We start from the raw sequence: 19,742 nt of genomic DNA, 5'->3' as shown, positions 1-19,742 counted from the left end.
CCTAAATTTTTATATTTTTGTATGTAATTTGGGCTATAATTCCTTTAAATAAGCTTATTAGAACATTAAATATTATATGCATAGTTTCCAGATTATTTTGATGAAGTTTGAGTGGTTTTTAAGTGTATGCTTTGGATTGATGTTTTTTTGCAGAAAACTTCAGAATATATTTAAATAAAATTATAAAAGGATTGTCAACTAAAGTAAAAGTTGGTAATAAAACTCAATTTTTACTTTCTGAAAGCTTTCTCTACATTATATTATATAGATTTTTTGTAGTTAAACGTTATTGGTCTCTGAGCTTTGTCGCAACAAATTTGCAACCATGAATAAAATCTTGTACTGGTCTTTTTTTGGTTGCGGAATGTTTTATAACTTTAACATTGATAATTTTTATTTGGGCTACTCACTTACTAACTATATATAAGATTATTGTTTCTTTAATAATTCAAAATTTCTTCTCATAGCATCTTCAATAAATTGTTTACCTGTAACAGCTGGGTATTTTTTATTTTTACCTTGAATGATAACATCTGTATTTGCTTGATTAAAAAAGGCAATGGTATATCTATCACTTTGATTCTCATCAGCAGTTGGTAATCTAACTCTATGAAAGTTTGATTTAAGAACATCGTCAGACCAAGACATTAACATATCTCCAATATTAACCACAATATCACCAGTATGAGATGGAACTGGAGTCCATTGATCAGAATATCCAAAGTCAGTATGTGCTTCTCTACCAGGACATACTTCTAAACCATGATCACCAGTTCTTTGAAATAATAAAGTTAAACAATCGAAATCTGTATGAGCTCCAGCTCTCCAATAGTTACCTTCGAATACTTTTCCAGTAGAATCGAAATAATGTAATAATCTCAAAGTTGATTGAGCAGTTGGGACAGTTATATTATGAGCTTTGGAGAAAAAATCCACTGGATAATCCAAAGCTTCAGCAAATAATTCCATAAGGAAAAGACCAAGATTATGACATTTTAAAAAGAATTCTTTGGTTTTGTTTCTCCATTCTTCTCCAACATCTTCCTTAGCTGGCCAATTCTCATTGAATCTATGGTATTGTAATTGATTCGATTCTTTTTGATCTGCAGTACCAGTTGAAGGTCTGACTTGTGAAGCTGATTCAAAACCTGTATTCAATAGTTTTTGATGTGGTGTTTTCATTTTAGTTTCTTCTGGTAATTCAAAGAATTGTTTAGATAACTTAAACATTTCTTCAATATCACTTTTGGAAGGAGATTCTTGATCACATAATGAAAAGAACCCTGAATTTTTAGCAGCCTCAAATAGTTGATCTTTGATTTCTTGTCTTCTATTTTTGCAGTCTTTAAGACTAATTCTAGGAATGACCCTATCTACATAGCCATCTTCTTTAACAGCCATTATTGTTACTTGACAATGTATTGATATTTTATTAACTTTTCACTTTCTCAATCGATAAAAGATTGGAATCCTTTTATATAAATAGAGTTTTGATTTGAAATCTAAGATCTTTAATTTTTCACTTTTTTCATTTGTTATCTCTATTCCTGTCAAATTTAAGAAAATTCCGCACCCCTTTAATTTAAAAAAAAATTCCGTTTCAATAAATGCTCATGGAACTTTCCGAAACCTCAAAGATTTACGTATTTGATTGGTTTGAAGATCCTAATTCATAATGATAAGCTCAGGATGAATGAAAATATCAACAGGATTAACATACCAAAAAAAAGTGAAAACTAAAAGGATTGAAGCATGCTTTAAAGTTGTGATGTAAAATTGAAAGCATTAATGACAGTTATCCTTAGACCATGATAAAAATAATACAACGGTGTGTGAACGATTGGTTTAAAAATAGAAATACCCCAGAAACTAACCATGAAACTTTTCATTAAAGTCTGCATGATAAGAATCGGACTTTTCCGAGACATGAAAATTTATAACGAATCCTTATCGTAATTCTGTATCTGAATATATAAGGTTGTAAATCCTAAGTTAAATAATGTTCAAATTTTTGATGAACAAATAGATCGACCAGAGAAGATAAATTTGTTAAATTGCTATTAAAATTAAACGTGGCAGAACGAACTAACCTAATGTAGTCCAATCTTACAAGCTTCAAAGACGACAATTTTCTTTTAAAACCTGAATAATAGACGATAATCGACTGGTGATTCGTTCTTTTTCTTTATTTATTACATAGAACCTTATTCATAATGAAAAAATTACAATTCTGTGTCTCATCATAATAGAGAATGATACACTAATTTTTGCAGCAATAAAAAATGATCAGAAATTTTTTTTCACTTTTGAGTCTCACTTCAACCAATCCAATTAGAGTGGAAAAATGAAAACAAAACCAGAAAAAACACACCAAATTGAATCATGGTGTAGACTTCCTTGAATAACCCATAGTACAACCAAACACGTCTCATAGAGATAATTATATATAGGAATGTCTGTGTCGAGTAAATTTGGAAGGATATCGAATCAATTGATTTTCGCAAGATCGATTTCTATATCTCAACCGCCAACTTCAGTGTCAGGATCAAATCTTTCCAATACAGTAACTGAAAATCATAATATAAAAGATGTCGAATTACTAGAAAGTATAAAGACTCTAGAAACAGCTGAATTTAAAGCTTTAGGTAATCCCCAATCAATATTATCAGTCAATTCACCCCCTTCCGTACCTGTATATGTTAGAAGAGGTTCATTGCTTTCAATTTATGGTTTCAATAACTCATCAATACTGGCAGTTAAAAGTCATTTAGAAGTAATAGATCCATTCAGACGTTATCTTTATGGAGGCTATGTATCAAGTTATCAAAAATTGATTTCCACAACTCCCTTTTCATTATTAATTTCATCAATTTCTCGAAATTTCAGTTTATTTAAAAAATCAGAAAATAAAACATTTGTCAATTTAGCATTAGATGGATCTACTGATTGGGCTATCTTAAATAAAGATGCTTTGCAAGTGTTCACAGGGAATTCATTAAACATTGGATTGTATCATTTACCATCAACAATTTCAAAAAGATTATCAAAACAATTAAATATAAGTCAAAAAACTTCAACTGGATTATCAACATGGAGTAGATTAGGTTATACATTATTAACCGGAAGAGGACAAGTTGGATTGGTTGGAAATGGATCCATCTATAATATAAATTTACAACCTGGTGAAGAATTATTAATTAATCAACAAAATCTATTAGGGATAACCGTTAATGGACCTTATGATTTACAAAATTGTGTTATAAAATATTCATTTCCTGTTGATTCTAGTAATAAACTGGAATTAATCATTCAAAAACAAGCACCAAGTCTTAGCCTATTAGGTATAATAAGATCTAATGCAACTGCCGCATCAAAATTCAGACAATATGGTCAATTATTATCATCATATTTCTCAACTATATTTTCATATTTTTCTAAAGGAAGAAATTCAAGTTATAACTTTTTAGTTGGAAATCAAGATTTTGTTAAAGTCATTGGACCTAGAAACATCTTATTACAATCATATACATCAGATACTACTTATATCAGTCCATCTAAATCTTCTTTACCACCTCCATCAGTTGATGGTTCAACCTTTGATAAATTGAAAAGCACTTCTTCTGATTATTTAAGTTATGTTACTGTAAAACCAGGCAAATCAGTTGAATTTAAAAGTACCCCCAGATTTTAGTGAATCAGTAGAAAAATTGGAAAAGAAGAAGGAATAATTAGCATATATAGATTTTACTTAAAAGAATCAATAGAAGACATATTTAAACAGTACTTTATTTTTAATAATTTTCGGGCTCTGATGGTGGTACCCCACCGTTTTTGTAGAAATTGTCAATGCCGCAAAAAGATAAAAAACTTGCATCACTATGATAGCGGCAAACATGAATAGGTGAAATGGACTATGTTATCTTAAATGTGATATATGAAGTATACATGAATGTATTGACATATATAAATAGCGAATATAGATTGTTTTGCAGGGATTAGGCTTCTTTTAGTATTTACGTCAAACCCCGGAATTTTAGGACAAAAAGTATAAATAGCAACAAGTCCCCAATATTTGAATTATGCATATATCTGAACCACAAACCATTATCAAAGATGAGCTTACCAAAGGTTAAAGTAGCAGCATGTCATTTAGCTCCTGTCCTTTTAGATAAAGATGCTACTATGATAAAAGTAATTGACAGCATTCATGAAGCTGCTGCAAAAGGTACAAAATTAATTGTATTCCCTGAAACATATGTTGCTGCATTCCCATTATGGGGAGCTTGTAAAGCACCCATTGACAATCATCACTTATTTAGAAGGATAACTGAAAGTTCCATTTACGTTGATGGACCTGAAATATTGAGTGTACAAGCTTTATGCAAAAAATTAGAAGTTGTTGTCTTGTTAGGATTTAATGAAAAATCTAAAGTTAGTGTGGGATGCATTTGGAATTCATATGTATTAATTGATGAAACAGGTAATATCGGAGCTCATCATAGAAAGCTTGTTCCCACATTTTTTGAAAAACTTACATGGGCCAATGGTGATGGATCTGGATTAAATGTGATAGATTCAAAATATGGAAAAATTGGGGCTTTAATATGTGGAGAAAATACCAATTCATTAGCTAGATTTACATTATTAAGCCAAGGTGAACAAATTCATATTTCGATATGGCCACCAGCAGCTGATATGTATCGTCCATCGACATCAACCGAGAAAAAGGGGTTTGATAATACTATTGCTAATATAATTCGATGTGGAATTCAATGTATTGAAGGGAAATGTTTTGGAATTTTATGTTCTTCATTTGTTGATAAGGATATGTTAGAATTTTTAATTAATGATGATGCCAGTAATGAATCATTTTATTCAAATATGTCACAAGGAAGTACGTTATTCTTATCACCATCGGGGAATGAGATTGGAGATAATTTAAGATTTGAAGAAGGGATTGCATATGCTGAGTTTGATTTAAATGATACGGTTGAACCTAAACAATTTCATGATTTAGTTGGAGGATATAATAGATTTGATGTATTTAAATTACATGTTAATCGATCTTCAAATGTTCCGATATATTTTGATAATGAGGAAATTCATGAACAAGATAAATTTCAAGAGCTTTAGTATTTTCATATATATTCATTAAAAAATAGTTTTCTATAATAGAAAAAAACTTAGTAGGTTAATATATCTATAATAATATTAATTACACTAACCAATACTTCAACTCCCACCAATACCACCACGATGAATTCCAAATTTTCTTCATGAGAATGACCCAATTGTTCTTTTAACATTTGTAATAAATCAGAAATGACTTCTAATCTTTGATTTAATAATTCAACTCTTTGATTGATTTCAAGATATCCTCTTGTAGCTTGATAAATTGGTTCTAAATGAGGTTCGGCCCACATTAATTCAGGAGAATCCAATACTGAACCATGTAAATTAATATTAATTCTTAAAATGAATAATTCCCCAATGGATTTCATAATTTCATCTCTTGTCATTTCAACTTTACCAGTATGAGCGATTTGTTGAGGAATATCTTGAGTATCTTCTATAGTATTATCGACTAATTCTTCAAATAAAGAAATTTTAGCCGATTGAGCTAAAGCATGAGATATTGATAATTTTAACATATAATTATTATCATCTCTTAAAGTAATAAAATCATTATAAATTCTAGGTTGATAAGATTTTGTAATATAATAATTAAATTCTTCAATTTGAATATCTTCAGATGATAATTTTTCACTTTCAAATTTAGCTAAATCTTCTAAGAAATGAGCTTCTTCCTTTTTAGTATAACCCCAAAGAATAATCACACCATATTCAAAGATAAAAATATCATTTTTTCTACCTATATCGATTTCACCACCTTCATCAGCAAGTCTGATTAATGTATGATTATCTGAGCCTTCACCACCACCATTGATGATATTGTTATTATTGTTATTATTGTTGTTATTATTATTATTATTATTGTTATTGATGCTATTAAGATTATTATTATGATCAGAATCATTTCTCCAATCTTTATAAATGAATGGAGTATAAAGACATTCATCGAAAAGTTTAGGACTTGTATTATGTATTCTCTTTCTATCTTTTAACCATCTTAATAAATCTTTCATTCTATATGAACCACAAGTACAATAAGCAGTTACTCTTGGTAATAAATCACGATGCAGCTTACCTAATATTTCAGCATCTTTTCTGGCTGAAGTATCGGTAATTTTTTTAACTTGAGAATATACTCTAGTCCGTTGAAGACCACCTTCATCATCATCATCATCATCGTCATCATCATCAGTCGAAGCTACTGGTTTATGTTCTAAATCAGGAGGATCTTCCGGTAATAATTTAAGTTTTTGAGAAGTTCTACTTGTTCTTTGGAGACCGATTTTGGATGATTGAGATATTTTGGATCCAATTTTATTAGCTTGAGGAAGATGAGGGGATTTATTGGTTGTATTATTGATGGGTCTATTATTATTATTATTATTAATTGACGGTAGTATATCAGGGTTTTTACTATCACCAGGTAATATGATGGGATTCTCAGGGATCTTGCCAGTTAGCAAAGGAATTCTTTCTGAAGTAGATGAACTCATGATTCCTGTAGTTACTATGCGATGTAGCTTATGAATTGGGATATGATAAGATGATTGAATTGAATTGAATTGAATTATTTAAATTTGAACTACGCTTAATTTCTTGAGTCTTGGTTTTTGTCCCTTTCGTCATCAAATTAATCCATCACCCAAAAAATGACATGACAAACCACTAAAAAAAAATGACAGAATTTGCGACAAAACAAAATAAATTCGACAAAAAGAATAGACACAACTATATTAATACATTAACACAAGATAGAAGGTTAAACAATTACTACTTTATTATCATCAACTGACTTTCTTCTTATTAAATACTTGTGAATACAACATAGATATGAAGTAATAATCATATTATTATTATTATTACTAAATTACTACTTTTGCAATCCAATCCAACCCAACCCAAATCAAAAAAATTAACTATGGGACTGCATATAGAGATTATAATTTTTTTTTTTAAAGCGATGGTCTGCTAACAAAAAAAATTTATAGCAGCTATACCATATATGAATTAGAAACCCTTGAAAATTATCCTAAAGTAACTCAACCACTACTTAACTAGAAACGGCGTCATGGCTAAACCCGTTAGAGTTAAGACTACTGAGTCTTCTAAGAGACATGCGTTCTCGTCATTCAGAGAGAGGGTGGATTCTATTAAGATCGAACCCAATCTAAGTTTATCCAAAAGGGCGTTTGATTATGCTGAAACTTCCCATTTCCTTTCTACTTTACAACATTGGAAAGAAATAAACTTAAGTGGTAACTTTACTGACTTCTTAGATAAAGTAGAAATCAATTCTCAATCATTACCTCAGATTTTACATCATCAAGATTCTATATTCGATGCATTATATTCCAGTATTGAAAAAAATGATGTTCATTCAATTCAACCATTATTAGAATTATTATCCCAATTTATTCATGATTTAGGTCCTGATTTCATGCCTTACTATATCAGATTCTTAAATCTTTTAACTACAATTGCCCTTAATACTGATCCTAATGATTCTCAAAATGATAGAAATACTTCAAACGTTTTAGAGTGGAGTTTCAATTGTTTAACTTTTGCATTTAAATATTTATCAAGATCTTTAATTGATGATTTAAAACCAACTTTTGAAACTTTATTACCTATATTGAAAGTGGAACAAAAGACTTATATTTCCCGGTTTTGTGCTGAAGCTTTATCATTTTTAATTAGAAAACTGAAAATTGATGCCTTAAATAATATTATCCAATTTTCATTTAATGATCAATCATCAACTATTTTAGAAAATGATTCATATTGTGAATCTTTAATAACATTATACAGTGAATCAATGAAAAATACTCAAGGTACCTTCCATTCCAAATCAACTATTATATTATCAAATCTTATAGAAAATGCTTTATCAAATCCTGATTCTTCAATCCAAAGTAAATATATCTCCATAGTATCTGATATATTATTAGATATTATCAATCATGGATCAGAAGATTCATGTGAAAGATTTTACAGTTTAACTTCACAATACCTTAAATCAATACTAGAAGAAACCACCATGATAGATTCTGTAATCTCAGTTAGTCAACTTATTAATGTATTATGTTTTGCTGAATCAGGTAAGAAAATAAATAGTTGGCAACCAATCGTTGAAGTTGTTAATTCATTAATGAATAAAATAACCATCACTTTAGGATTTGAAGAAGAATCTAATTATAATGATTTAATGGAAAGTATGATATACCTTTTTTCAATTTTTTTCAGAAATGCTAGTATTCAAACATTAACTAAAAATCATAAATCAATTTTTGATTTTATGATATCAATAAATAATGGTCATTACTTTTTACTGTTTTCTCAATCCTGTTTATCAGTAAATCAAGAGAAATTACTTAATTTTGGTATAGTTAATACCATTCAAGATTATGTTCATAATATTCCTCAAAATGAAGTCGAATTAAGACAGTTATCATTATTTTTAGCTACTTTAAATAAGACTAATAACGAAATTGCATCAAAAATAGATATCCCTAATACATTAAAGGTATCTTTAATAGAACAAGTTTCTCAATATCCTAATGACTTGGAAAAATTATATTGGAGATTACTTATCTTAAGACATAATGGAAATAAATTAGAATCATTAAATCCTCAAGTATTGGTAAACCTTATTAAATCATTACTTTCCAGTGATTCAGATAACATGTTTAATCATGATATAATAGCTACTTCATGTGACTCTTTAACAGAAGTATTAGATATAAATTCTACTGAAACTCAAGTTGATATATATAATCATTTAATCGAAAAATTTGATATCTTAAAAGAATCATCCATTTTCGTCATTGCATTTAATAGATTTTTGATTAAGTTTAAACAATCAGTTTCAAGTATTTTAACTAAACAAGTGGATTCATTATTACATAAAATAGCTGAAAATTTATTCCTTCCTAGTAATGTGTCTCGTATTGCTGCCATTGATCTTATTCAAACCTTTTATGATGTTGCAGGTATGACAGCTCCATTTTATTTACCTCAAATAAAGTTGATTGAACAAATTCCATTGTCCATTAATACCAGTAGAGATTTGACTCTCAGAATTAAGAATTTATCAAAGGAATTCAAAGCCCATTCCAAACCATCAGAACTTGAATGTACTTATATAACTAATTACTTTTTTGGATTATTATCAAATAGATTTCAACCTAGTTGGCAAGCTGTTTATGATTGTCTTCCTGAATTAGCTACTACATGTTCTGAACTCATATGGAATTTAGCTTATAGATTCATCACTTTTGATTATAATGATCAATCATACACATATAATCCTGTTGATGAAACTGAATTTGAACATACTAGTAGTTTAATTGATTGGCAACCAAACAATTCACGTTTAAAAAATAATTTTACTTCATTTGATGGAATATTTCTTTCAAAATATAGAAATATCTATAATTCAATTTTAGAGTTTGCTGAAAATTCAAGAGAAACACATGTTTACAGTAAATTAGTAAGATCACAAGTAATCCAAGCACTTACTCATGTGGTATATATTGCGGAAAAGAACTCCAGCAAATTAATTCCATTAGCCTTGAATCAATTTGATGAAGATGATGAAGAAAATAGTGCTTCAGCTACCTGGTCTTTAAAAGATAGAAATGAACTTATCGGATTGTTTGCAAAGTTCAAAAAATTAAAGAAAGTGAATGATGCAGATTTATTATATGATCATTTATTAAAATTACTTTCTAATAAGAATTTACTGGTTCAAAAATTGGCTTTAGATGCAATCCTTAATTGGGGAATTCCAGCCGTTAATAGATACAGAGATAACTTGAGAAATTTATTGGACGATACTATTTTCAGAGATGAACTTTCCAACTTTATTAATCCTGGATCTGACAGTAAAATTGAAGAAGCCAATTTAGCTGAATTAATGCCACTTGTATTAAGAGTATTGTTTGGTCGTGTTCAAGGGGCTACCAAAAGTAATAGCAAAGTTGGTAGAAAATTCGCCGTTATATCAGTGTTACCAAACTTTTCAGATGATTATATTATTCAATTTATAAAATTAGGTTCAGAAAAGATTGCTTATATGGATTATTTTATGGACGGAACTTTACCAGAATTGAATGCTCCAACTTTAAAGAAGATAAATGGTTTTGTCAATTTATTAAGTGAAATTTATAGTACATTAGGATCTAAATTCAGTTCTGCTTTACTTTCTACTGTTGAACCTTTAGTATTCTCATTGGTAGTGGCACAGAAAAGAATTGATTCAGAAACAAATTCTTCAAGCCAAGTCAGTGTTAATGAAGATAAGGCAGCTAGATCAGTAAGACAAATGGGTATGAGATGTTTGAATGATTTATTCAAATTAGTTGGTGATGCTTATTCTTGGGAAGATCAAATATCGCTTATCTATGAAAATTTAATGAAGCCAAGATTACCAAACTTTTCTTCAGAGAATTTACAACAAGTTTCTTCATTAATGAGAATCATGTTAAACTGGGTAGAGTCTGAAAATACAGTTGAATTTTTATTTATTGACGATTTTGCTCCTGCAAGAGCTATAATTTCATTACTTGGATCAACCAAAGCCAAGGAAAGTGTTGTTTCAGCCGTTTTGGAATTTACTATTAAAGCGTTGTCTAAGAAAGTTACTCATGATCAATATTTTACATTTTTAGCTTTGTTAGTAGATTCATTATTAAAGAATTTACCAGCTATGATAGAATCTATTCATAATCGTGAGATAAATTCAAAAGCAGTCAATGTATTGTTGCTTTTGATTGATGGTGGCTTCATTGATGATGATTCTACGAGATCATCTTTAATAGAATCTTTAACCAAGGCTCTTGAAAAACCAGTTAGTCTGATGGACTCATCAGATAAGTCTAGTATTTTGATTACCTTGTCTTCATTAATACAGGATTACGATTGTACTTTTGCTGATATTGAACCTTTGTATAATTCATGTTCCAAGTTATTCAGGGTTCACCCTGAAAAGCGAATTAGGGAAACCTTAGTTGATGTTTTCAGAAGTATTGGAGACAAATTTGAAGATTACAAGGAAATTGCCAGCCTTCTTGAAGGTTTAAACTCCTATTCACAGAAGAGAATGCAAGAATTAGATTTCGAAAAGAGATTACAAAGTTTTAACTTACTTAATGAGGAATTATATCTTTCACTTACTCCATCTCAATGGATGCCGCTTTTGTGTTGTGCTCTTTTCTTTATTAATGATACAACAGAACTTGTTATCCGAACAAATGGAGCTTACACATTAAGAAGATATATCGATTGCTACTCTGCTATAACTGATGAATCAACAGTTGCAGAATATGTTTCATTACTCAAGAACTTAATTTTACCTCACCTTAAAATTGGTTTAAGAAAAGATAAAGAAGAGATTCAAAGTGAGTACGTTTCAGTCTTAGAACATATAGTTGTTGAATCAAAACATTTTGTTGAATTACAAGACATGAGAGTTCTTACTTTCCACAATGATGATGAATCTAATTTCTTCAAGAACATTAACCACATCCAAGTTCATAGAAGACAAAGAGCTGTTAAGAGACTTCTGGAATATGGTAATCAATTGACAGCAAATTCTATTTCCCATTATATTTTACCAATCATTGAAAGATATGCTTTCACTGACGAAGAAAGATTAAAAAATATTGCTAGTGAAACTGTTGAAACTATAAATCATCTTATCAAATGTATTAGTTGGAATCACTTTAAGGCATTATTTAGAAGATATTTGAGTAACTTGAGATCAGGTAAAGAAACACAAATTAAAATTCATGTTAACTTGATTGTGTCTATTTCTAAAGGTTTTATGGAATCTAAGCAATCTCAAGGAGAAGATTCAACAGAGAGGAATATTAGCAATCTTCCATCTGATCAGTCAGAAATCGATGATTTTATCTTGAAGGAAATGTTTCCACCATTGTTGAAAATTTTAGTGATTAGAAAAGATGATACAATCGTTGCAAGAGCTCCGTTAGCAGAAGCATTGTCTTGTCTTCTTGTTTGTATTTCAGAGAATTTAATCGAATCTGAATTACCAGGTGTATTGACTAGTACTTGTCAGGTTATGAGATCTAGATCCGAAGAATTGAGAGATGCAATCCGTAAAACTTTAGGAAATATTTTGAATTTATTGGGTCCTAAGTATTTCAGATTTATCTTAAAAGAGTTAAAAGCTGCTCTTTCTAGAGGTTCTCAAATACACGTCTTAAGTTACACAATTCACTATTTGTTGGTTTCTATTTCTGCTTCATTAAAACATGGGGATTTAGACGATTGTATAGAAATGCTCGTTGAGATCATTATGGAGGATATATTTGGTGCTGCAGGTCAAGAAAAAGATGCAGAAGGTTATACAAGTAAAATGAAGGAAGTTAAATTCAAGAAAAGTTTTGATAGTGGTGAAATTGTCTCAAGTAACGTTAACTTAGCCTCTTTTAGTTTGCTCATCAACCCAATTAAATTACTTTTGAGAGAAACCATTTCATTCAAGACTCAAAACAAATTGGATGAATTGTTGAGAAGATTTGCCTTGGGATTGAACCACAATGAAGAGGCCGGATCTAGAGATATACTTGTATTATGTTATGAAATCCATAAACAAGGTACTCCTCAAGTTTCTGAGCCACGAACCTCAAAATCCAAAACACAAGAGCATTTCTTAGTCAATTTAAACTCCAAGGTTAATAAATCGCATGTTAACAATCTTCAGCTTACTCAAACATTACAAAAATTATCATTTGAAATGTTAAGCACTGCTATTACTAGACATGATTCACTTTTATCTCCTCATCTTTTAGAAGGATTCGTTCCTTTGTTAGACGATTGTCTTAAATCAGAAAGTGAAGGAGTGGTAATGTCAAGTCTTAAGGCTCTTAATATAATCATTAGACTTGAGTTTTCTGATCAAGAAAATGCTATTTTCAAGTCGGCTGTCAGAAGATCGTTGCAGATAATTAAAGATTCTCCTTCGACAAACTCTGAAATATGTCAATCTTCATTGAAATTTCTTGCTACTGCACTTCGTAATAAAGCTGATATAGGTTTAAAAGATAGTGCTTTTGCCTATGTTTTAAGTAGGGTTCTTCCTGATTTGGAAGAGCCTAACAAACAAGGGTTGGCATTTAACTTCCTTAGAGCTGTCGTTGCACAGCACGTCATGCTTCCTGAAGTTTATGATACAATGGATAAAGTTTCGAAAATAATGGTAGTTAATCATTCTAAAGAAATTAGAGATATTTCAAGAAGGATTTATTATCAATTCTTGATGGAATATGATCAAGGTAGAGGAAAATTAGAAAAGCAATTTAAATTTTTGGTGAACAATTTAGCATATCCTACAGAAGCAGGAAGACAATCAGTAATGGAGTTGGTACATTTAGTCATTTCTAAGGCCGGTTTGGAATTACTTGAGAAGATTTCCAGTTCATTTTTTGTTGCTTTGGCAAATGTCATAGTTTCAGACGATTCTCCAAAATGTAGAGAGATGGCCAGTGCACTTATTGGGACAATTCTTTCGAAGTTGGGAAGAGATAACTTATCAAATGTTGAAAAGTATTGTATTGCATGGTTAAATCAATCAAACAATACGTTATTGAAAAGATGTGGATTTATTATTTATAAATTGTATGTCAACGAGGTTGGATTTTCAGAAGATGGTTCCTTTGATAAGATAGCTTTAGAGAATGCTCGAAAGATTATAGATATGTCAAGCTCAGAGAATGACGAGCAGGTGGAGTGGGAGTTATTATACTCATCTTTATCATTATTTTCTTCAGTTTGTTCAAAATTGAAAAATAAGGTCCTTCAAGACGAGTACGAATCAACATGGAAATCCATTATCAATGTCCTTTTGTTCCCTCATGCTTGGGTGAGATTGATTTCTTCAAGATTAATTGGTATTCTTTTGTCATCACTTGACAAGGTATCGTTTGAGTTCTCAAATTATACCTTGCAAACGATTGCATATAGATTATTACGTCAATTATCAGCTCCAGGAATCACAGAGGAACTTGGAACTCAAGTTGTAAAAAATTTGGTTTTAATTTCAATGTATTGGCAGAGCAATAATATAAAGTATGAAGAAAATGAAACCAATGAACCAACAGAAAGCACAGGGGAAAAGTATGAACATGCTAATGAATTTCTTATATCAAGAGTATGCTCAGTATTAAGACAAGAAAGGACAGCATTTATTGCTAAGAAGAGTGGAATAAAGCTTGTTGCTATGCTTATACAAATTTTCAACGAGCAAAGGCTTATAGAATCGAGTGAAGCAATCTTGTTAGCTTTATACAACTTTACTGAAATGGATCCTTCCGATAGCAGACAAGATGAAGAGATTGTTAACTTGACTTTAGAATGCATGCAATTAATCGAACAGAAGTTAGGTGTTTCAACTTACACCAAGGTTTATGCTCAAGTTAAACTGAAGGTCAATTTAAGAAGACAAGAAAGAAAGACAAAAAGAGCTCAAATGGCTGTAAATGCTCCCGACATATCAGCAAAGAGGAAATTAAGGAAGCATGAAAGATTTAGAGAAAAGAGAAAACACGAAAAGGATGAGAATGGCTACTACCGTAGTAAAAAGAAAAGAGCTATATAGACTTCTTTAATATACTAATATACAAATTTAAAACTATGATAATAATTATATACTTTGTAACTAATCACTAACATCGTTAGCAGCAGGTGTTCCTGATTCCTCAACCTCATCCTTGAGCACGGGAGTAGCTTCACTTGTATCATTATCAGCAGCTACTTCATCAACTTGTTGCTCTTCATCAAGGTCTTCATCAGCTACATCTTCTTGATCATTTTCTGCAATAGATGAATCAAAATCATGTGAACTTGTTTCAGCTGGTTCAGGGGTATCTAAAGGTGTCTCTGTATCTAGTTTTTCTCCCTTTGGTAAAATATTTTCGTCAGTTTCTTCGGGTTTTTGCTTTTTTAAGTTATACGCTTGCATTTCTTTTTCATACCTCGCTTTGTCATCCACGTATAATTTAAAATAAGGCTTTTTGTCTTCTTCATCCAAACCCTTCCACGCTTCTGTCATACTCTTAGATAAATCACTAACAACACCAGGGTTTTTCTCTTCATTTTCTTTCTTAATTTTCTCCTTTTCCATATCACAAAAGATCAAGTATGCATTGGTTGGTCTCTTTGGCATATCAGGATCCCGTATTTTTTGTTTCACACTGGAAGAACTACCGCTCTCTCCAGAAGCTGTACTAACTAATTTAGCTTTTTTATTTCCCTTCTTCAGCACTCCATTTTTGGAAGCAGCAGAATTGTTAACGTTCAAAGACTCGTCTAAAACACTAGGAGTTGGAGGTGATGCCATTTCTTCAAAACCGCCAATTCCTGATGGAAGTTTGGTTGCACGTTCTTCTAACCTTTCTAATAGTATGGCATATTCTAATCGCAATCTTCTTGTAACAGCTTTAGTTCTCATCAATGCCAATGTTGCTATTTCGTTAGTCTCTTCAACTTCATTAATTCTCCTTTTTAGCTCCTTGCATTTCTGTTTATATTTTTGTTCTAAATACTGTTAGTAAAAACTCATGAATATTGGGTCTAGAATTATAACATACCTTCACTTTCTGGTGCTGGTTCTTTAATTTGCAGCTTCATTGTTGTTGAAAGTGTTGTCTAAATGTATATAGTATAGTTATGCTTAGTTGAATTTAAACACCAATTTTTCGAAAGAAATTTCGGCAAGACGCACGACCATTATCAATGTTTAAAAAAAGTTGCAAAACCATGAAAAGTCTTGTTGGATTTAATTTCAAAGGTATATTTGAACTCTAAAAACAAGCATTTTTTTGAAGTCATATCTAAACTACACGTATCAAGGTAAATCAAATTATATAATTGTAATCTTCTGTTTAATATACTTGTATGACAATTAGCCTAGTTGAGAAAAACATCGTATACGCTTGAGGGACAACACAATGAACATGCTTAACAATAATCTCTCACAAGAAGGTAACTACTCCCAAAGCTTCCAAAGATCATGAATAGCACAAGTTTCCAATACAGATAAGTTGAAAACTAAGACAAATTAGAAATACATTACAAATAAATCTTAGCGAAACATACCCGTATTAATTTGTTAAAATTTTCGATAGAAACACGCTTACATGGGTTAAGAATCAAGGGTCAGATAACAAAAACGACAGAAATCCAAAACTAGAAATATGTGAATTAGTGGTCGCTGCTTTATATCTTTTTTTATATCAACGACGTTTCTAAAATTTTTTTCCAAATTTGTTATATAATACAGTACATTCATTTCTTCCTTAAACACTCTAAAACTATAGAATGATGTTTAAAAAGAGAAAATATATAACGTGTTTGAGATTTAATTGCAATCAATTTAATGATTCATTTAAAAATTATGAAAGTAGATCGATAGCCAAGACGATATGAAAGACAAAAAGAACTTCAAGACCGAACCTTCTCTTTCAATAATAGATCAATGGCTATATATTTTCATATAATTGGAAAAAATAACTCTATAGTTGTATAGCGATTTAGGAGAAAATGAATATATAACAAATCTGGAACAAATAAATCGTCATGTACTACCACCATATACTATTTTTTTTTCCAAATTTGTTATATATATAGAATTTATATAAAGAGAAAGTATATAACTAGTTGAGGGAGAGAAAGGTTAAAAATAAGAATTATTTTAAACTTAAAACTCTCTTGTTTAGATGATAAAGTAGCTATTTTGTAAGATTTGATTGAAAATTGAAGATCAATCTAATGATTTATTTAAAGATTATGAATGTAGAACGATACTCATGATGAAATAAGAGAAAAAAAGCTAGAAAATTAAACATCCAACTAAGCAATCTATCATCAAACCACAATGAATATAATCTCTTTATTCAGCCTCGTTAATAGACAATCCCATTCTAGTCCTGCGATTAATTCTTTTATCCAATTAATTTCATTTTTTTTTTCCAAATTTCTTATATGTGTTATATATTCTTACTCTAAAATACTATAAAACTATTTGCAACAATTGAAATTACCAATTACACCAACTCTTTTTGCTTCATATGATCTGGTGCCTGAAGACCACTGCAAACCCCATTACTTCCTAATCAACATCTTGAAGATATTCCTGATGTTGCTACACCATCTAATAATGGAGAGTATCGTAGTCACATTGGCAAATTGCTTTTTCTTACAAATACTATTCCCGTTGACAATGCATTTCTGTCGCAGGTCCTTGACATTCCTACAATCTTTTTTTTTTTTTATCCAAATTTGTTATATATTCTTACTCTAAAATACTATAAAACTATAGAATTTATATAAAGAGAAAGTATATAACTAGTTGAGGGAGAGAAAGGTTAAAAATAAGGATTATTTTAAACTTAAAACTCTCTTGATTTGATGATAAAGTAGCTATTTTGTAAGATTTGATTGAAAATTGAAGATCAATCTAGTGATTTATTTAAAGATTATGAATGTAGAACGATACCCATGATGAAATAAAAGAAGAGTCGAGCGGTAAAGCTGAACCTTCTTTTTGTAGGATGTATCGTCGACGTCCTCGTAATTTATGAACAGCAAAGATTTATTTAAAGATTATGAATGTAGAACGAAGAACCTTCCCCATTGTTAAACTCTGTTGAATCAAATGAAAGTATTTTAATGCAAACCAATAATGCAACACTAGTTCTTCCAGATCCATCTCCATTGCAATTCCTAACTACACTGCGTTCTCAACAGAAGAGAAAGAGACGCGAGGCAGATCACTCTAGTGATATCATTTTACGTTCTATTGATGAATCTTCCGAAGAAGACTCCGAACCAAAATTTACAGATTCTGACTCTAATCAACTTTTTCAAAAGCGGGCTCATTCTGCTCCAGAGCAGTTACAAATTAAGTACTATGACTCTGATAATCCTCCACCTCCTACTCCTTCTCCAATTGATTATTCCAGTGAGGATCCTGACTTTACCGCTTATGTCGATGCTTTTCCAATTGATTATATATATCATCTTCAACTGTCTGTCACTGTACCAAATACATATAAGCAAGCTATTAGTTCACCACAACAGGCTCAATGGAAAGCAGCTATGGATGACGAATTAAAATCACTTCTGGAAAACAGCACATGGAGTCTATGTGAACTTCCAAACAACCGTAAAGCTATTGGTTGCAGATGGGTTTTAGCTATGAAGGATAATGGTGTATTCAAAGCTCGATTAGTTGCCAAAGGTTTTTCTCAGGTTGAGAATGTGGATTATTTCCATACCTTTACTCCAGTTGTTAGATACGAGTCAGTACGTTTGGTTTTAGCCATCCTGGCCCAATTAGATTTAATCATCCATCAAATGGATGTTAAAACAGCATTTCTTAATGCTGATTTGGAGGAAGAGCTTTATCTCATGCAAAACCTCCTGGATATGAAAATAATTCCAAACAGGTGCTTAAGCTAAATAATTCCATTTATGGCCTTAAACAATCTGATTATCAATGGAATCAAACTTTTAATCGAACATTACAACTGCTTCAATTCAAACGATTAGAATCTGAGTATGGTCTCTATATTCGCCATTCTGTTGCTGGTATTATCATAATTGCATTATATGTTGATGATCTTCTCATCAGTGGAACCAGTATCGATGAAATTGAACAAGTCAAAACTGTGTTGCTGAGACATTACCAAATGAAGGACTTAGGTGCTTGTTCCAAATTTTTAGGTCTCAATATTACTCAATTTCCAGATGGTTCAAAGGCTCTTGCTGCTACTGATTACACCAAGTCTATTTTTGCTTCATATGATCTTGTGCCTGAAGATCTTAATCCAGTGCAAACCCCATTACTTCCTAACCAACATCTTGAAGATATTCCTGATGGTGCTACACCAGCTGATAATCGAGAATATCGTAGCCTCATTGGCAAATTGCTTTTTCTCGCAAATACTGTTCGCGTTGACATTAGTTTTGCTGTTTCCAATTTGTCGCAGTTCCTCAACAATCCTACAAGCTACCATCTCAAAGCTGCGAAAAGACTTCTTAGTGGATCACTCGAATTTGGCCTATTTTATAGTAAAACACCCAAATTTGATATCCTTGGATATTGTGATGCTGATTGGTGCGGCGACGTTACAAATACTCGTTCTACTTCAGGACATATTATCAAAATAGCCCAATCTCCTGTCATTTGGAAATCCAAGAAGCAACAAGTTGTTGCAATGTCCACTGCTGAATCTGAATATTACAGTTTGGGTCTTGTTGGTAAAGAACTTTTATGGTTAAAAGAGATGTTCGAGGAATTACAACTAGATTTAGATTCAATTCAACTTCATTGCGATAGTCAAAGTGCTATGAAAATTGCTACTAATCCAGTATTTCATAATCGCACAAAGCATATCAAGCGGTGCTTTCATTTCATTCGAAGCCATATTGGGCAAGATTTTAGTATTCATTATTTAAACACTCAAGATATGCCTGCTGATATGCTTACCAAATCGTTACCTATTGATACTCATCGTCATCTTTACTATATCTCTGGTATTGGTAACCTTTCTACGTTGCAGTTATTGGCACATTAAGGGAGGCAA

At 30.9% G+C, this 19,742-nt stretch overlaps 7 protein-coding genes across 7 annotated transcripts; 4 read left to right on the top strand and 3 right to left on the bottom strand. All coding sequences in view use genetic code 12, as the record gives it.

Annotated features, from left to right (window-relative positions):
• Positions 1-429: 429 nt before the first annotated feature.
• DFJ63DRAFT_314309 (uncharacterized protein) lies at positions 430-1,401 on the bottom strand (the record flags this gene model as incomplete). Its single annotated transcript, XM_064906334.1, has 1 exon — positions 430-1,401. One exon carries the CDS (start codon positions 1,399-1,401, stop codon positions 430-432), a length of 972 nt encoding a protein of 323 aa, XP_064761036.1.
• A 1,051-nt stretch (positions 1,402-2,452) lies between these two features.
• Positions 2,453-3,691, top strand: DFJ63DRAFT_314308 (uncharacterized protein; the record flags this gene model as incomplete). The annotated part of the gene is made up of 1 exon (XM_064906333.1): positions 2,453-3,691. One exon carries the CDS (start codon positions 2,453-2,455, stop codon positions 3,689-3,691), a length of 1,239 nt encoding a protein of 412 aa, XP_064761035.1.
• Positions 3,692-3,902: 211 nt separating this feature from the next.
• On the top strand, positions 3,903-5,158 carry DFJ63DRAFT_193833 (carbon-nitrogen hydrolase family protein). The gene has a single exon (XM_064903897.1). The coding sequence runs from the start codon at positions 4,114-4,116 to the stop codon at positions 5,131-5,133; it is 1,020 nt and encodes a 339-aa protein (XP_064761034.1). The 5' UTR covers positions 3,903-4,113; the 3' UTR covers positions 5,134-5,158.
• On the bottom strand, positions 5,159-6,706 carry DFJ63DRAFT_193834 (uncharacterized protein). Its single transcript, XM_064903898.1, has one exon. The coding sequence runs from the start codon at positions 6,624-6,626 to the stop codon at positions 5,184-5,186; it is 1,443 nt and encodes a 480-aa protein (XP_064761033.1). The 5' UTR covers positions 6,627-6,706; the 3' UTR covers positions 5,159-5,183.
• Positions 6,707-7,054: 348 nt separating this feature from the next.
• UTP20 (Utp20p) lies at positions 7,055-14,752 on the top strand (the record flags this gene model as incomplete). The annotated part of the gene is made up of 1 exon (XM_064908746.1): positions 7,055-14,752. Exon 1 carries the CDS (start codon positions 7,202-7,204, stop codon positions 14,750-14,752), a length of 7,551 nt encoding a protein of 2,516 aa, XP_064761032.1. The 5' UTR covers positions 7,055-7,201.
• Positions 14,753-14,812: 60 nt separating this feature from the next.
• DFJ63DRAFT_336453 (uncharacterized protein) lies at positions 14,813-15,783 on the bottom strand (the record flags this gene model as incomplete). Its single annotated transcript, XM_064908381.1, has 2 exons — positions 14,813-15,653; positions 15,740-15,783. 2 exons carry the CDS (start codon positions 15,781-15,783, stop codon positions 14,813-14,815), a joined length of 885 nt encoding a protein of 294 aa, XP_064761031.1.
• A 1,967-nt stretch (positions 15,784-17,750) lies between these two features.
• DFJ63DRAFT_319906 (uncharacterized protein) lies at positions 17,751-18,468 on the top strand. The gene has a single exon (XM_064907129.1). The coding sequence runs from the start codon at positions 17,957-17,959 to the stop codon at positions 18,266-18,268; it is 312 nt and encodes a 103-aa protein (XP_064761030.1). The 5' UTR covers positions 17,751-17,956; the 3' UTR covers positions 18,269-18,468.
• The last annotated feature ends 1,274 nt before the right edge of the window (positions 18,469-19,742 follow it).

Source organism: Scheffersomyces coipomensis (genome assembly GCF_036884675.1).
Source record: "Scheffersomyces coipomensis strain NRRL Y-17651 chromosome Unknown DFJ63scaffold_5, whole genome shotgun sequence".
Taxonomy (NCBI): Eukaryota; Fungi; Ascomycota; class Pichiomycetes; order Serinales; family Debaryomycetaceae; genus Scheffersomyces; species Scheffersomyces coipomensis.
The sequence above is the reverse complement of the archived record's forward strand: the minus strand, read 5'-3'. Positions and strand labels throughout refer to the sequence as shown.